This window comes from Rhinatrema bivittatum, chromosome 13 (assembly GCF_901001135.1).
Source record: "Rhinatrema bivittatum chromosome 13, aRhiBiv1.1, whole genome shotgun sequence".
Lineage (NCBI taxonomy): Eukaryota > Metazoa > Chordata > Amphibia > Gymnophiona > Rhinatrematidae > Rhinatrema > Rhinatrema bivittatum.
Genome location: NC_042627.1, coordinates 66,027,125 through 66,040,271, shown reverse-complemented (window position 1 = coordinate 66,040,271; position 13,147 = coordinate 66,027,125). Strand labels below are relative to the sequence as shown.

The following is a 13,147-nucleotide window of genomic DNA, read 5'->3' as shown; positions in this document are numbered from 1 at the left end:
TTACATCAACAAAGAAGGAGGGTCTGGTTCATGGAACCTCTGCAAGGAAACTGTTCAGATTCTGGAATGGGCCCATTGCAGGCTCATGTCCCTACAGGCGACTTACCTATCAGGCATTCACAATTCAATAGCAGGCAGACTCAGCAGGATTTTTCACCCCCACAAATGGGAGCTAAACCCAGAAGTGACCAGCCACATATTCTTGGTCTGGGGTCTCCCAGCCATAGATCTTTGTAACAGAAGTCAACACAAAACTAAAGACCTCTTGCTCAGTTTACCCGAGCCCACACAGACTCGGTCCAGATGCCTTTTTAATCAGTTGGACACACGATCCATTGTATGCATTTCCTCCAATACCTCTCTTAGCTCGAATGATTCGGAGCTGTATCGAAGACCAAGCGGATCTAATACTCATAGCACTGGCATGGCCAAGACAACCATGGTACAGCTACCTCCTACGCCTATCAATCTGCAATCCAATGCCTCTGGGGGACAGCGATCGCCTTCTTACACAGGACAACTGATCACAGCTACATCCCCTTCACTCTTCCCTTCACCTCATGGCATGGCGATTGAGAGGCTCACATACCAACATTTGAACATCTCTCCTGCTCTCCAGGACACATTACTATCCTCGAGGAAACTTTCCACAAGGCTCAATTTCCAAAGAAAATGGAATCTCTATAACTCCTGGTGCTTATCCACAGGAACAAACCCATTCACTTGTTCACCAGAACAACTTCTTTCGTACCTTCATCTTCTATACAGTGACTGACTTGCCACTTCCTCTTTAAGGGTACATTTAAGCATTATTGCAGCTTACCACATTCCTCTTAATGGAGAGCCTCTTTCATGTCATTCTTTAGTTTTGAGATTCATGAAAGGAGTACTGCGCCTACGTCCACCTTTACAGAAACCACCAGTGCCGTGGGATATTAACACAGTTCTCAAACAGCTCATGCTTCCACCGTTCGAACCTTTAGAAACTTGTCACCTTCTGTACCTTTGTGGAAGGTACTCTTTTTGGTGGCATTAACTTCAGCAAGACGGATAAGTGAACTATAAGCCCTGGTTCACTACCCTCCTTATCTTCAATTTCACCATGACAAAGTGACCTTATGGATACACCTGAAACTTCTTCCAAAGGTGATCTCCAGTTTCCATATTAACCAGAATATCACCTTACCTACATTTCATCCAAAACCTCATCACAATGATTATTTATTATTTTTTATATAACTGACATTCGATCTGAGATCACATCTGTTTACATTCAGGTACTGTAGGTATTTCCCTGTCTCCAGAGGGCTTACAATCTAAGTTTTTTTTGTACCTGAGGCAATGGAGGGTAAAGTGACTTGCACAAGGAGTGACAGCGGAACTCCGACCCTGGTCTCCTGGTTCATAGCTCACTGCTCTAACCACTAGGCTATTCCTCCCTGATATGATATGGAAACTACATATTCTAGACTGTAAACTTGCACTGGCTTACTACAAACAGCGCACAGATTCTCCCACTAGGCCATCCCAACTGTTCATTTCCTTCAATCCAAATTCACAAGGAAGGCCAGTAACAAAAAGAACCTTATCCACATGGATATCCAACTGCATCCAGTTTTGCTATACTCAACTATCACAGACGTTACCTGCAACGCCTAAAGCACATCAGGTACAAGCAATAGCCAACCTCCATGAAGTACCAATCATAGATATCTGTAAAGTGGCGACATGGTCCTCGTTACACACTTTCACATCCCACTATTGTTTAGATAAACAAGCAGTGGATGACGCATTAATGGGACGGACTATCCTTCAGAAGAGCACAAGTTCCACTAAACTGAAGCCTTCATAGGAACTGTCCGCCATTACCTATAGTATTTAGCAAATCAAGCACTATGAACATAACACAAATGCTCAATACTTCAGCTGGGGACTCCCAGACAGCATGGCTAATTCAGATGCCTATCTACAAGAAAAGAGCAAGTTTGCTTACCATAAATGGTGTTTTCCATAGATAAATGAATTAGCCATGCTGGCCCGCCCACCTCCCCAGACAGTTCTAACCTAACTTGCTTGTTTTGATACAGCCTGAGGCAATACTGGCAACATGCAGGAGGGAGCTCCTAGCTGATAGATTTTACTAGACTTGGAGAGAGCTCCGCCAACTAGTGGCACGGAAGACATACCCAGACAGCATGGCTAATTCATCTGCTATCTATGGAAAACACAGTTTACGGTAAGCAAACTTGGCTCTTTTTTCCTTTAGGGGCAGCTCTTGGGAGTAACTCTATCTTCCACACTCCCTTGGTGGAGCCATAAGGGACAGTTTGTCATACTGGCTTTCCTAGTTCCTGTGTGCATTGCATCCTGAAGAATCTGGGGGGGAGATGTGTTTTAATACTAGAAAAGAAATCACTGATCAGTTCTTTTGGTCAAAGATGGGTAAGAATGACAACTCGGGTTCTGAAGTTTCCTGTACCTCACAGTAGTTTTGGGAGTCCATCCTCTAATACTAGAGAGAGGCTGATGTCTGTCAATTTTAATGAAGGTGGACCCATATCACTTCAGACCAATGGGTCCTGAAAGTAGTGAGAGACTCTATGCCCTGGAATTTTTATGGTTACCTATGGATGCTTTTATGTGTTTTTGGGTTTTTTTTCTCCTCCATGCAAATCTACAGTGAAAAGAGCGGCTGTACAAGTCACTTTGCAACGGCTGATAGACTTGAAGGCTGTAGTTCTAGTTTCAAAGGAGCAGGAAGGTACTGCTCGTTCCATTTATTTTGTGGTTACCAAAAAAGTTCTTTCTGCTGCATTGTGGATCTGAAGGGAATAAACAAGTTCTTGCGCATGACCTACTTTAGAATGGCAACCTTGCAATCTGTGATTATGGTGATGCAGTAGGGAATGTTTCTAATAGGCCTACATTTGATCAAGGAACATCTGCCCATCCCCATCTGGGAGGAGCATCAGAGACTCTTGAGATTTGTGGTGCTAGGTCAGCATTACCAGTTAGGCTTGGCTGTTCAATTTGACTAAGGTGCCAAGAACCATTTTCCAAGGTAATGTTAGTAACCGCCACCCTGTGCAAAGAAGGCATATTAGACCGTTAATATCTGGGCGACTGGTTGATCAGGGCCATGTCTGTCAGAAAGCCAGGTAGTGTCTTGCAGGGTGGTTCAAATGCTACGGGAGCTAGGTTGAGTAGTGAATCTAGCCAAGATCAGTCAACAGCCGACAGTGTTTGGGAATCCGGTGGTAGTCTTTCTCCCCCCCCCCCCCCCACACACACACAAAAACATATCCACAAGATCTGGAGGCAGATGCAGACCCTGAGAGCGACCGTCCATCTGTTATGGGCCTGTCCACAGACATGGGGTTCTATGGTGGTGACATTGGATGTGGCTGAGTGAGGGCACATATGCTTCCACTTCAGAGGATATTGGCTTAGTGGAATCCAGTTTTGGGAGTACATGCTATGGATGGCCTTTTAGTTGGAGATGAAGCAGAAGTTGCTTTGGTGGATGCAGAAACATCTCCCTAAGGGGTGGATTTAGTGATTCCTGATTGGATAGTGGTCCATTCAGATGCAAAAGTCCAGGGCTGCAGAGCCCACTGGCAGGAACTAGTGGCATAGGGGAAGTGGTCTCATGGAGATGGGGTGGTTCTTCAATCAACTGGAAGCTGGTGCGATTTGGTTGGCATTCTTGAAGTTTGGAGGCCAATTGAGCAGAAGAGCAGTAAGATGTTGGACAACACCATGATGGTGTCATGAATAAGTCAAGGGGGACCCAGGGTCAACCAGTTTCTATGGAAATGGTCAAATTGCTGCCATGGATGGAACAGCATCTTTAGGCACTCTCTGCCTCACATCACAGAGGTGGACAGTATTCATGTGGATTATCTCAGTTGTCGCACCTTAGACCCAAGAGAATGGGAACTAGCAAATGAGGCCTTTAAACTCATTTTCTCTGTGGGGTCAGCCTTTCTTGAACCTGATGGTGTGCAGTGGTTTTACAGTCTTAAAAGGGGCTCTCAAGCCTCTCTGGATTGATTTTGATCTTGTTCAGACCTGGCCACAAGATCAGTTGCTTTTCGTATTTCCCTCCTGGCCAATGATTGACAGGTTGCTACAGAGAATTGAGGTATCTAAGATTAGTTCTTCTGATGGCCCCAGATTGGCTGCGCAGGCCATTTGGATCTCCAGCGTTCGATAGTTGGCAGGCCATTGTGATTGCCAATGCGAAAGGAACTCTTGCTTCAGGGGCTGATTCTTCACAAAAATCTGGATTAGTTTCGTCTTATGGTTTAGCCCTTGAGAGTGCTAGACTGTTGAAATACAATTATTCTTCAGCGGTGGAGAACACCTTTGTTATGAACTCAAAGTTTCTACGACGTTAACTTATGTAAGAGTTTGGAGAATTTTTGAGAATTGGTGCATGGAGCTGTAGTGTTGCCCCTACAGGGCAGTGGTGCCCTTAATTTTGGACTTTCTACAGGTTAAGGATATGCTGAATATTAATCAGCTCTTAATATGCTGAAGGTACAGGTTACAGCTTTGGCTTGTTATAGGGATGAGTTCAAGGTAGTTCTCTCTTTGCACCCAGACATTATTAGGTTTTTGAGAGATTAAACATTCAATTTGTGAATCCCTGTGCTGCTCTGGGATCTTAATCTGGTCTTGACCTTTTTGGAAGGTCCCACCTTTCTTTCTCTGCAACAGCTTCCCTGGCATTTACTAACTTTGAAGACTGTTCTGGTCAGCATATGTTCAGCAAGGAGGATTTCGAAATTGCAGGCTCTTTCTTGTCCAGAGTCTTTCTTGTTTGGTTATCCAGGACAGAGTGCAGCTTACGACTGTACCTTTCTTGCCAAGTTGTCCTTAACTTTTCAACTCTGTGTCCTTTTTCTTACTGACTTTGACTTGGTCTGAGGATGAGCAAGAATTTGGGGTCTTGCATCCCTTGGATGTAAGGTGGCATCTGTGGCACTATCTTAAGGTTGCCAGTCTTTTCCGGAAAAAATGTTGAAGGTGGAAGTTGTTTCACAAGTCAGTGGCACATTGGATTAGGTAGGTAATAACGGTGGCCTATGCGCCTGCATAGAAGTTCTTGCCCAGGCAAATTAGAGCGCATTCTATTAAAGTGCAAGCAGCTTCCTGGGCTGAGTTGAAGTTGCTATCTCCATCAGAGATCTGAATAGCAACAATAGTCTTCCTTGCTTACCTTCTCCCGACATTATCGTTTGGATGTTCCAAGTCAGGAGTATGTATTCTTTGCAAGGGCAGCCTCCCACCCTTCTAGGGAGTAACTTTGGTACACTCCACTTGTGTGGACTGGCCTACCTGGATGAAGAGGAAGGTGAAATTTAATTCTTACCTGATAATTTCCTTTCCTCTAGGTCAGGTAGGCCAGTCCACACTCCCATCCTGGGCTCTACTGCTTTGACTTTTTTTTTTTTCCCCCCTCCCCCAAGAACATTACCAAAGATAGGAATCAGAAGCAGATAAATTCTTGACTGGTGAGGATCCTGGTAAGTGAGGACCTAATTTTTCATACGCTACTGCAGTTCCTTTAGAGTCCAGTGCTTCTTGGTTGTCTGAAAAGGAAAAAAAAGACATTGTTAAAGTTTTTGTTAAATTGTCCACAGTTGGCTTTTGCAGCAATACTGGCAAGACTGATGTCTGGGCAGGACTATATGAAGTGATATCAGCAAGTCAGTTTGATCTCAGTTTCCATCTGTTTGGAGTGTATAACCCATTTGTGTGGACTTACCTGCCTAGAGGAAAGGAAATTATCAGGCAAGAATTAATTTCACCTTAGGGTATGTATTAGTCCAGAAACTGGGATATAATCGTCCCTTACTTATTTGGAAGAAACGGATTACTTTCTAATGGAATTATGATCTCTTAAATGTGGTCACTTGTACTGTTAATATACATGCTTTTAAACCTTTTTTCTGCTTTTTCAGGAACTCCTGGACATGATGATAGCAGAGGAGGAGAGTCTGAAAGCGCGCCTCTTAAACAGCATTGATCTTTGCCGCAAGGAATTAAACACTCTTTGTCAAGAACTTAATTTGACTTCGTTTGAAGTAAGTTATGCATAATCTAACCATTTTTATATAAGGTTTTGCTTTTTATCTATTTAAATACCTGTTTATTCTATGTATTAACCTTTTTCTCTGAAGCTGTCTTGTTTTTCAAATGTCTATGTATCTGTTTGTCATTGAATACAATGGCATTGTCTACCTGATTTCACAGAATCTTTGGTGCAGACTATCCTAACCACTTGCAAGTTAGTTTGTTGGTTCAGCTTCTATGCAAATAAAATAAAATGGATTTGGGCTGCAATAGGAGGCAAGAATTGCTATGGAATGTGATGTGGTGTGTAATAGGTTAATTGTAAAGAAATGTGATGTGCTTTATTTAGGAACAAGAGGAGAGCACAATCCTAAAACTAGAGAAGGATTTGCGCACTCGTGTAGAAGTCTTATTAAAACAGAAGAAGGAGAGAAAGCAGGAGCTGCAAACTTTGAAAGAACAAGACCAAGACTTTTGTGATATTCTTTGCACAACACCTTACTATATTGATAGTGAGTCTGTACCAAGTCTAGAGGAACTAGATCAATTCAGACTGCATTTGGCTGCACTAACTGCTGAAAAGGTACTTTGCATAATTTAAAACTGATTCTAGAGTGCTTCCACACTGATTATGTGGATTTTTAACCTGGTTGCTGTTATATAGAAACCAAATGGCCTACAGTTTGCTCAGTAGTTCTGACCCACATTGTAAAAGATATATCCAAGCTACTAGCCATAGAAGCTTTACATCTAGAATCTGTCCTTGAGTGTGTTGAGTAGATGAGCATACACATTCTCATATTTAATTCAACTCTTAGTACCCATCTCAATTCCCCTCCCTTCTTGTCTTACTGTCGTGTTTGAGATGCCGTATCTAAATCAAACAATTGCTAAGTCTTCAATCCCAGAGTATTGACCACAATCTGAACAGGAAACGTGAACTTAATTTGCCAGGGGACCTCCTGTTATACTCTCATCTTTGCTAATAATGTTAATGTAGCTTTTCACTGAACATTATCATTCACATCTCACTACCAAATTTGAATAAATGTATTGTGTATTTCCTCTGGGACTGATCTGACATTACTTTTCTGTTCATAGGATCGCAGAAAAGCAGAATTTGTGAGCACCAGAAGAGAGATCATTTTGTATATGGAAGAACTGGATCGTGTTCCTGATACAAGCTTTGAGCAAGAAATTATGTATGAGGATGAGGAAGCCTTTTGTTTATCGAAAGAAAACATTGATGCTCTTAAACAGTTGTTACATCAGGTATAGAAGCATTTTGTTTGTCAATATGTGAAACTGAGGTTTGGCTTGGGATTCACAATCATGGTGTTGGTCACAAACATTCTACGATTTCCTTAATATATGTTCAGTATGCATATTCATATATCCAAGCTGATTCACAAATTTATCCTGACAGGCTGACCTATTTATTCTGAGACTATGGACCAGTATTGCTGGCTTTGGTAAAGCTTTTTCCACGTTTACAGATGTGTGTGGGGTGCGGGTGTGTTTGGTTTTTTTTCCCTCACAATATACTTCTTTGAGTTTTCAACTCATAAGAACATAAGAAATTGCCATGCTGGGTCAGACCAAGGGTCCATCAAGTCCAGCATCCTGTTTCCAACAGAGGCCAAAACCAGGCCACAAGAACCTGGCAATTACCCAAACACTAAGAAGAACCCATGCTACTGATGCAATTAATAACAGTGGCTATTCCCTAAGTATAATTGATTAATAGCCATTAATGGACTTCTCCTCCAAGAACTTATCCAAACCTTTTTTAAACCCAGCTACACTAACTGCACTAATCACCTCCTCTGGCAACAAATTCCAGAGCTTTATTGTGCGTTGAGTGAAAGAATTTTCTCCGATTAGTCTTAAATGTGTTACTTGCTAACTTCATGGAATGCCCCCTAGTCCTTCTATTATTTGAAAGCGTAAATAACTGAGTCACATCTACTCGTTCAAGACTTCTCATGATCTTAAAGACCTCTATCCTATCCCCCTCAGCCGTCTCTTCTCCAAGCTGAACAGCCCTAACCTCTTCAGCCTTTCCTCATAGAGGAGCTGTTCCATCCCCTTTATCATTTTGGTTGCTCTTCTCTGTACCTTCTCCATCTCAATTATCTTTTTTGAGATGCAGCGACCAGAATTGTACACAGTATTCAAGGTGCGGTCTCACCATGGAGCGATTATAGATGCATTGACATTTTCTGTTCTATTAACCATTCCCTTCCTAATAATTCCTAACATTGTTAGCTTTTTTGAATGCCGCAGCACACTGAGCCGACTATTTTAAAGTATTATCCACCATGATGCCTAGATCTTTTCCTGGGTGGTAGCTCCTAATATGGAACCTAATATCGTGTAACTACAGCAAGGGTTATTTTTCCCTATATGCAACACCTTGCACTTGCCCACATTAAATTTCATCTGCCATTTGGATGCCCAATCTTCCAGTCTTGCAAGGTCCTCCTGTAATGTATCACAATCTGTGATTTAAGTATTCTGGATAATTTTGTATCATCCACAAATTTGATAACCTCAATCGTCGTATTCCTTTCCAGATAATTTATATATATATTGAAAAGCACCGGTCCAAGTACAGATCCCTGAGGCACTCCACTGTTTACCCTTTTCCACTGAGAAAATTGACCATTTCATCCTACTGTTTCCTATCTTTTAACCAGTTTGTAATCCACGAAAGGACATTGCCTCCTATCCCATGACTTTTTTTTTTTAGTTTCTTAGAAGCCTCTCATGAGGGACTTTGTCAGATGCCTTCTGAAAATCCAAATACACTACATCTACCGCTTCACCTTTATCCACATGTTTATTAACCCCTTCAAAAAAATGAAGCAAATTTGTTAGGCAAGACTTCCCTTGGGTAAATCTATGACTGTGTTCCATTAAATCATATCTCTCTATATGCTCCACGATTTTGATCTTGAGAATAGTTTCCATTATTTTTCCCGGCACTGAAGTCAGGCTCACTGGTCTATAGTTATCGGGATCGCACCTAGAGCCTTTTTAAAATATTGGGGTTACTTTGGCCACCCTCCAGTCTTCAGGTACAAGGGATGATTTTAATGATAGGTTATAAATTTTAACTAATAGATCAGAAATTTCATTTCTGAGTTCCTTCAGTACCCTAGAATGCATACCATCTGGTCCAGGTGATTTGCCATTCTTTAGTTTGTCAATCTGGCCTACTACATCTTCCAAGTTCACAGTGATTTCGTTCAGTTCGTCTGACCCATCACCCCTGAAAACCATCTCCAGAACTGGTATCTCCCCAACATCCTCATTAGTAAACACGGAAGCAAAGAATTCATTTAGTCTTTCTGCAATGGCCTTATCTTCCCTAAGAGCCCCTTTAACCCTTCGGTCATCTAATGGTCCAACCGACTCCCTCGCACGTTTCTTGCTTTGGATATATTTTAAAATGTTTTTATGAGTTTTTGCCTCTATGGCCAACTTCATTTCAAATTCTCTCTTCGCCTGTCTTATCAAATTTTTGCACTTAACTTGACAATGCTTATGTTTTATCCTATTTTCTTCAGATGGATCCTTCTTCCAATTTTTGAAGGATGTTTTTTGGCTAAAATAGCCTCTTTCACCTCACCTTTTAACCATGACTGTAATCGTTTAGCCTTCCTTCCACCTTTCTTAATGCGAGGAATACATATGGACTGCGCCTCTAGGATTGTATTTTTAAACAATGTCCAAGCCTGTTGAACACTTTTTTAACCTTTGCAGCTGCACCTTTCAGTTTTTTCTATTTTCCTTATTTAATCAAAGTTTCCCTTTTGAAAGTCTAGTGTTAGAGCTGCAGGTTTACTTATTGTCCCCCTTCCAGTTATTAGCTTAAATTTGATCATGTTATGATCACTGTTACCAAGAGGCCCCACCACCGTTACCTCTCTCACCAAATCCTGCGTTCCACTAAGAATTAAATCTAAAATAGCTCCCTCTCTTGTTGGTTCCTGAACCAATTGCTCCATGAAGCAGTAATTTATTACATCCAGAAACTTTGTCCCTAGCAAGTCCTGATGTTATATTTACCCAGTCAATATTGGGATAAGCCTGACGTTATGACATATAACGTCAGGCTTGCTGACACCTTCTTAGGATAATATTGCGATTTCCACAATTTGTTGTTGTTAGATTATTGTTGTGGTTATCCACCAACTCCTTCTTTGTGTGGCAATTGAAATCTCCCATTATTATTGCACTGCCAAATTGGTTTGCTTCCCTGATTTCTCTTAGCATTTCATCATCTGTCTGACCATTTTGTCCAGGTGGATGGTAGTATAATCCTATCACTATACTCTTACCCAACACACATGGGATTTCTACCCGCTCTTCCACCGGCCCCTCCAGATCCAACCTTGCTGGTACCCTATGCACCCCCACCCTAAAAACTGCACACCACACTTCCACCAGAGAACGGGCTTTCTCCATTGCTGGCCCTTCCCTATGGAATACCCTGCCCACCGATCTCTGCCTAGAACCTAGTCTGCACAAATTTAAAAAAGGACTCAAAACATGGCTTTTTAAATTGGCATATCCAGATGTTGACCAAACATAGCTTAGACCACTAAACTCTTAGCCCACTCATTTTCTCCTCCTCCCCTCACAGTTGACCAATCTCAGCTTTGACCACTAATCACCTAGCCCACTCTTTCTCCTCCCTCCAGCTATCCTGGCCTCCATCTTTTCTCGCCCCTCCATCAATGGTTTTGTACTCCTCCAGTTAACCTGTATATTTATTGTTTTTAGTTTTAATGTGCATTCTTTACAGTTCCTATCAGTTTCTTTTCCCTATCCTTCTTTCTGCTGTCCTCTCTCTTCCTTTCGCCACTGCTCCCCCTTCCCCCTCCCTGTTATAATGTATTTTCACTCTTTTGTTTAAGCAGTTGTAATGTGAACCGGCATGATATTACGAATGTCGGTATATAAAATAAATATGATTCTACTGAGCATTTAATTTTTTGTATGATCTTTATTCTGTTGGACTCTATACTCTCCTGGACATAAAAGTGCCATGCCCCCACCAAGTTGATCCTCCCTATCATTGCAATATAATTTGTACCCCGATATAGCACTGTCCCATTGGTTATCCTCCTTCCAACCAAGTTTGTGATGCCAATTATGTCAATCTCATCATTTGCTGCTAACACACTCTAACTCTCCCATCTTACTACTTAGACTTCTGGCATTGGCATGCAGACATTTCAAAGTGTGTTTTTGTTTGTTTTTAACAACCTGCTTTTCAGTTGTTTGGGATAATTTGGAAATCATTAGCTTTGATTTTTTTACATATAGGCATATGGACTGTTTGCTTTTAATGGAATCTCTGTTGGGATGCCCTAACTCTCCTATTTCATTAGTATCCTTCAAGGATACATTTCTCCGAACCATGCACTGCTGAGTGACTGTCTGCTTTCCCTCTTGTTCTAGTTTAAAAGCTGCTCTATCTCCTTTTTGAAAGTTAGTGCCGGCAGCTTGGTTCCACTCTGGTTAAGGTGGAGCCCATCCTTTCGGAAAAGTCTCCCCAAAAGTTTCCCCAGTTCCTTACAAAGCTGAATCCCTCTTCCCTGCACCATGGTCTCATCCACGCATTGGAACTCTGGAGCTCTGCCTGCCTCTGGGGACCTGCACTTGGAACAGGAAGCATTTCAGAATGCCACCCTGGAGGTTCTGGATTTCAGCTTCCTACCTAAAATCCTAAATTTGGCTTCCAGAACCTCTCTCCCACATTTTCCTATGTCATTGGTGCCCACATGTACCACGACAGCTGGCTCCTCCCCAGCACGGTCTATAATCCTATCTAGGGGATGCGTGAGGTCTGCCACCTTTGCACCAGGCGGTCCTGCTATCTCGATTTCTAATAATCGAATCACCAACTATGATGGCCAGCCTAACCCTTCCCTCCTGGGCAGTAGTCCTGGGAGACTTGTCCTCGGTGCGAGACAACAATACATCACTTGGAGAGCAGGTGATGTTCTCCTACTGGGAGACCTTTCTGATCCAAGGCAGCACTGGGGCTGCCAGACTGGATTTAGGACTTGGCTACTATGTCCCTGAAGGTCTCATCAATGTACCTCTCATGCCCAGATTGGAACCTCCTATTTTCACCATCCTGAAAACATGTCCATATTTTCGGATTGGGAGGATCAATTTTGTCTCAAGGCTTGGCTTTTGAGAGGTGGTGCCTGCACATGAAGGGATATTCAGAACCAGTAATTACTACCCTTCTACAGGCAAGATGGCCTGCTACTTCCATGGCATACGTCAGGGGTTGGAAGTTTTTTGAAACCTGGTGTCTATAACAATGTCTGGATCCTCTTTCGGTGACATTTCCACATTTTGGCTTTTCTGCAGCAGGGCTTGTCCAAGGGTTTGGCCTATAGTTCACTTCTTGTCCAGGTTTCTGCCTTGGGTTGTCTCTCGGGCATGGTGCAGGTATGTCTTTGGCCTCCCATCTTGATATAAGATTTCTAAAGGAGGTGAGGCATGTACAACCTCCAGTTTGGAAGACATGCCCAGATTGGAACCTCAAGTTAGTCTTGCGGGTTCTATGTGAGGCATCCTCTGAGCCTTTAGGACAAGCTTCATTGAAAGATCTTGTGTTGAAGGCGGTGTTTGGTTGCGATTTGCTCATCCAGACAGGTTTCAGAGCTTCATGCTGTCGCGATCCCTTTTTGCATATTATTGACAGGGTTTCCTTGCATATGGTACTTTCACTTTTGCCGAAAGTGGGTTCCTGCCTTCCATATGAATCAACCAGTTGAATTAGAGGTTTCCAGAATGGTCTAGGGATTCCACGGAGGGTAGAGATCTCCATCTTTTGGATGTCACACTCTATTACATTATTTGAAAGTCACTAATTCCTTTCAGCTATCGGACCATCTCTTTTTTGTGGTGTTCAGTGATGCGAAGAAAGAGAGCTTCCAAAGCTACCTTGGCTCGTTCGTTGAAAGAGGATATTTGTTCAGCCTATATTTTAAGGGTTGCGCCATTCTAAAGGGATTGAAAGCGCATGCAGCCTCTT

The 13,147-nt window shown here is 42.4% G+C and overlaps 1 protein-coding gene across 7 annotated transcripts in view; it reads left to right on the top strand.

Annotated features, from left to right (window-relative positions):
• The window catches only part of PRC1 (protein regulator of cytokinesis 1), a 121,013-nt gene that overhangs the window by 20,305 nt on the left and 87,561 nt on the right, over positions 1–13,147 (top strand). For all 7 annotated transcript variants that reach the window (XM_029574725.1, XM_029574730.1, XM_029574726.1 and 4 more), the window contains exons 3-5: positions 5,970–6,092; positions 6,431–6,664; positions 7,183–7,353. In XM_029574725.1, coding sequence (XP_029430585.1) covers positions 5,970–6,092; positions 6,431–6,664; positions 7,183–7,353 — 528 coding nt within the window. The remainder of the gene's footprint in view (positions 1–5,969; positions 6,093–6,430; positions 6,665–7,182; positions 7,354–13,147) is intronic.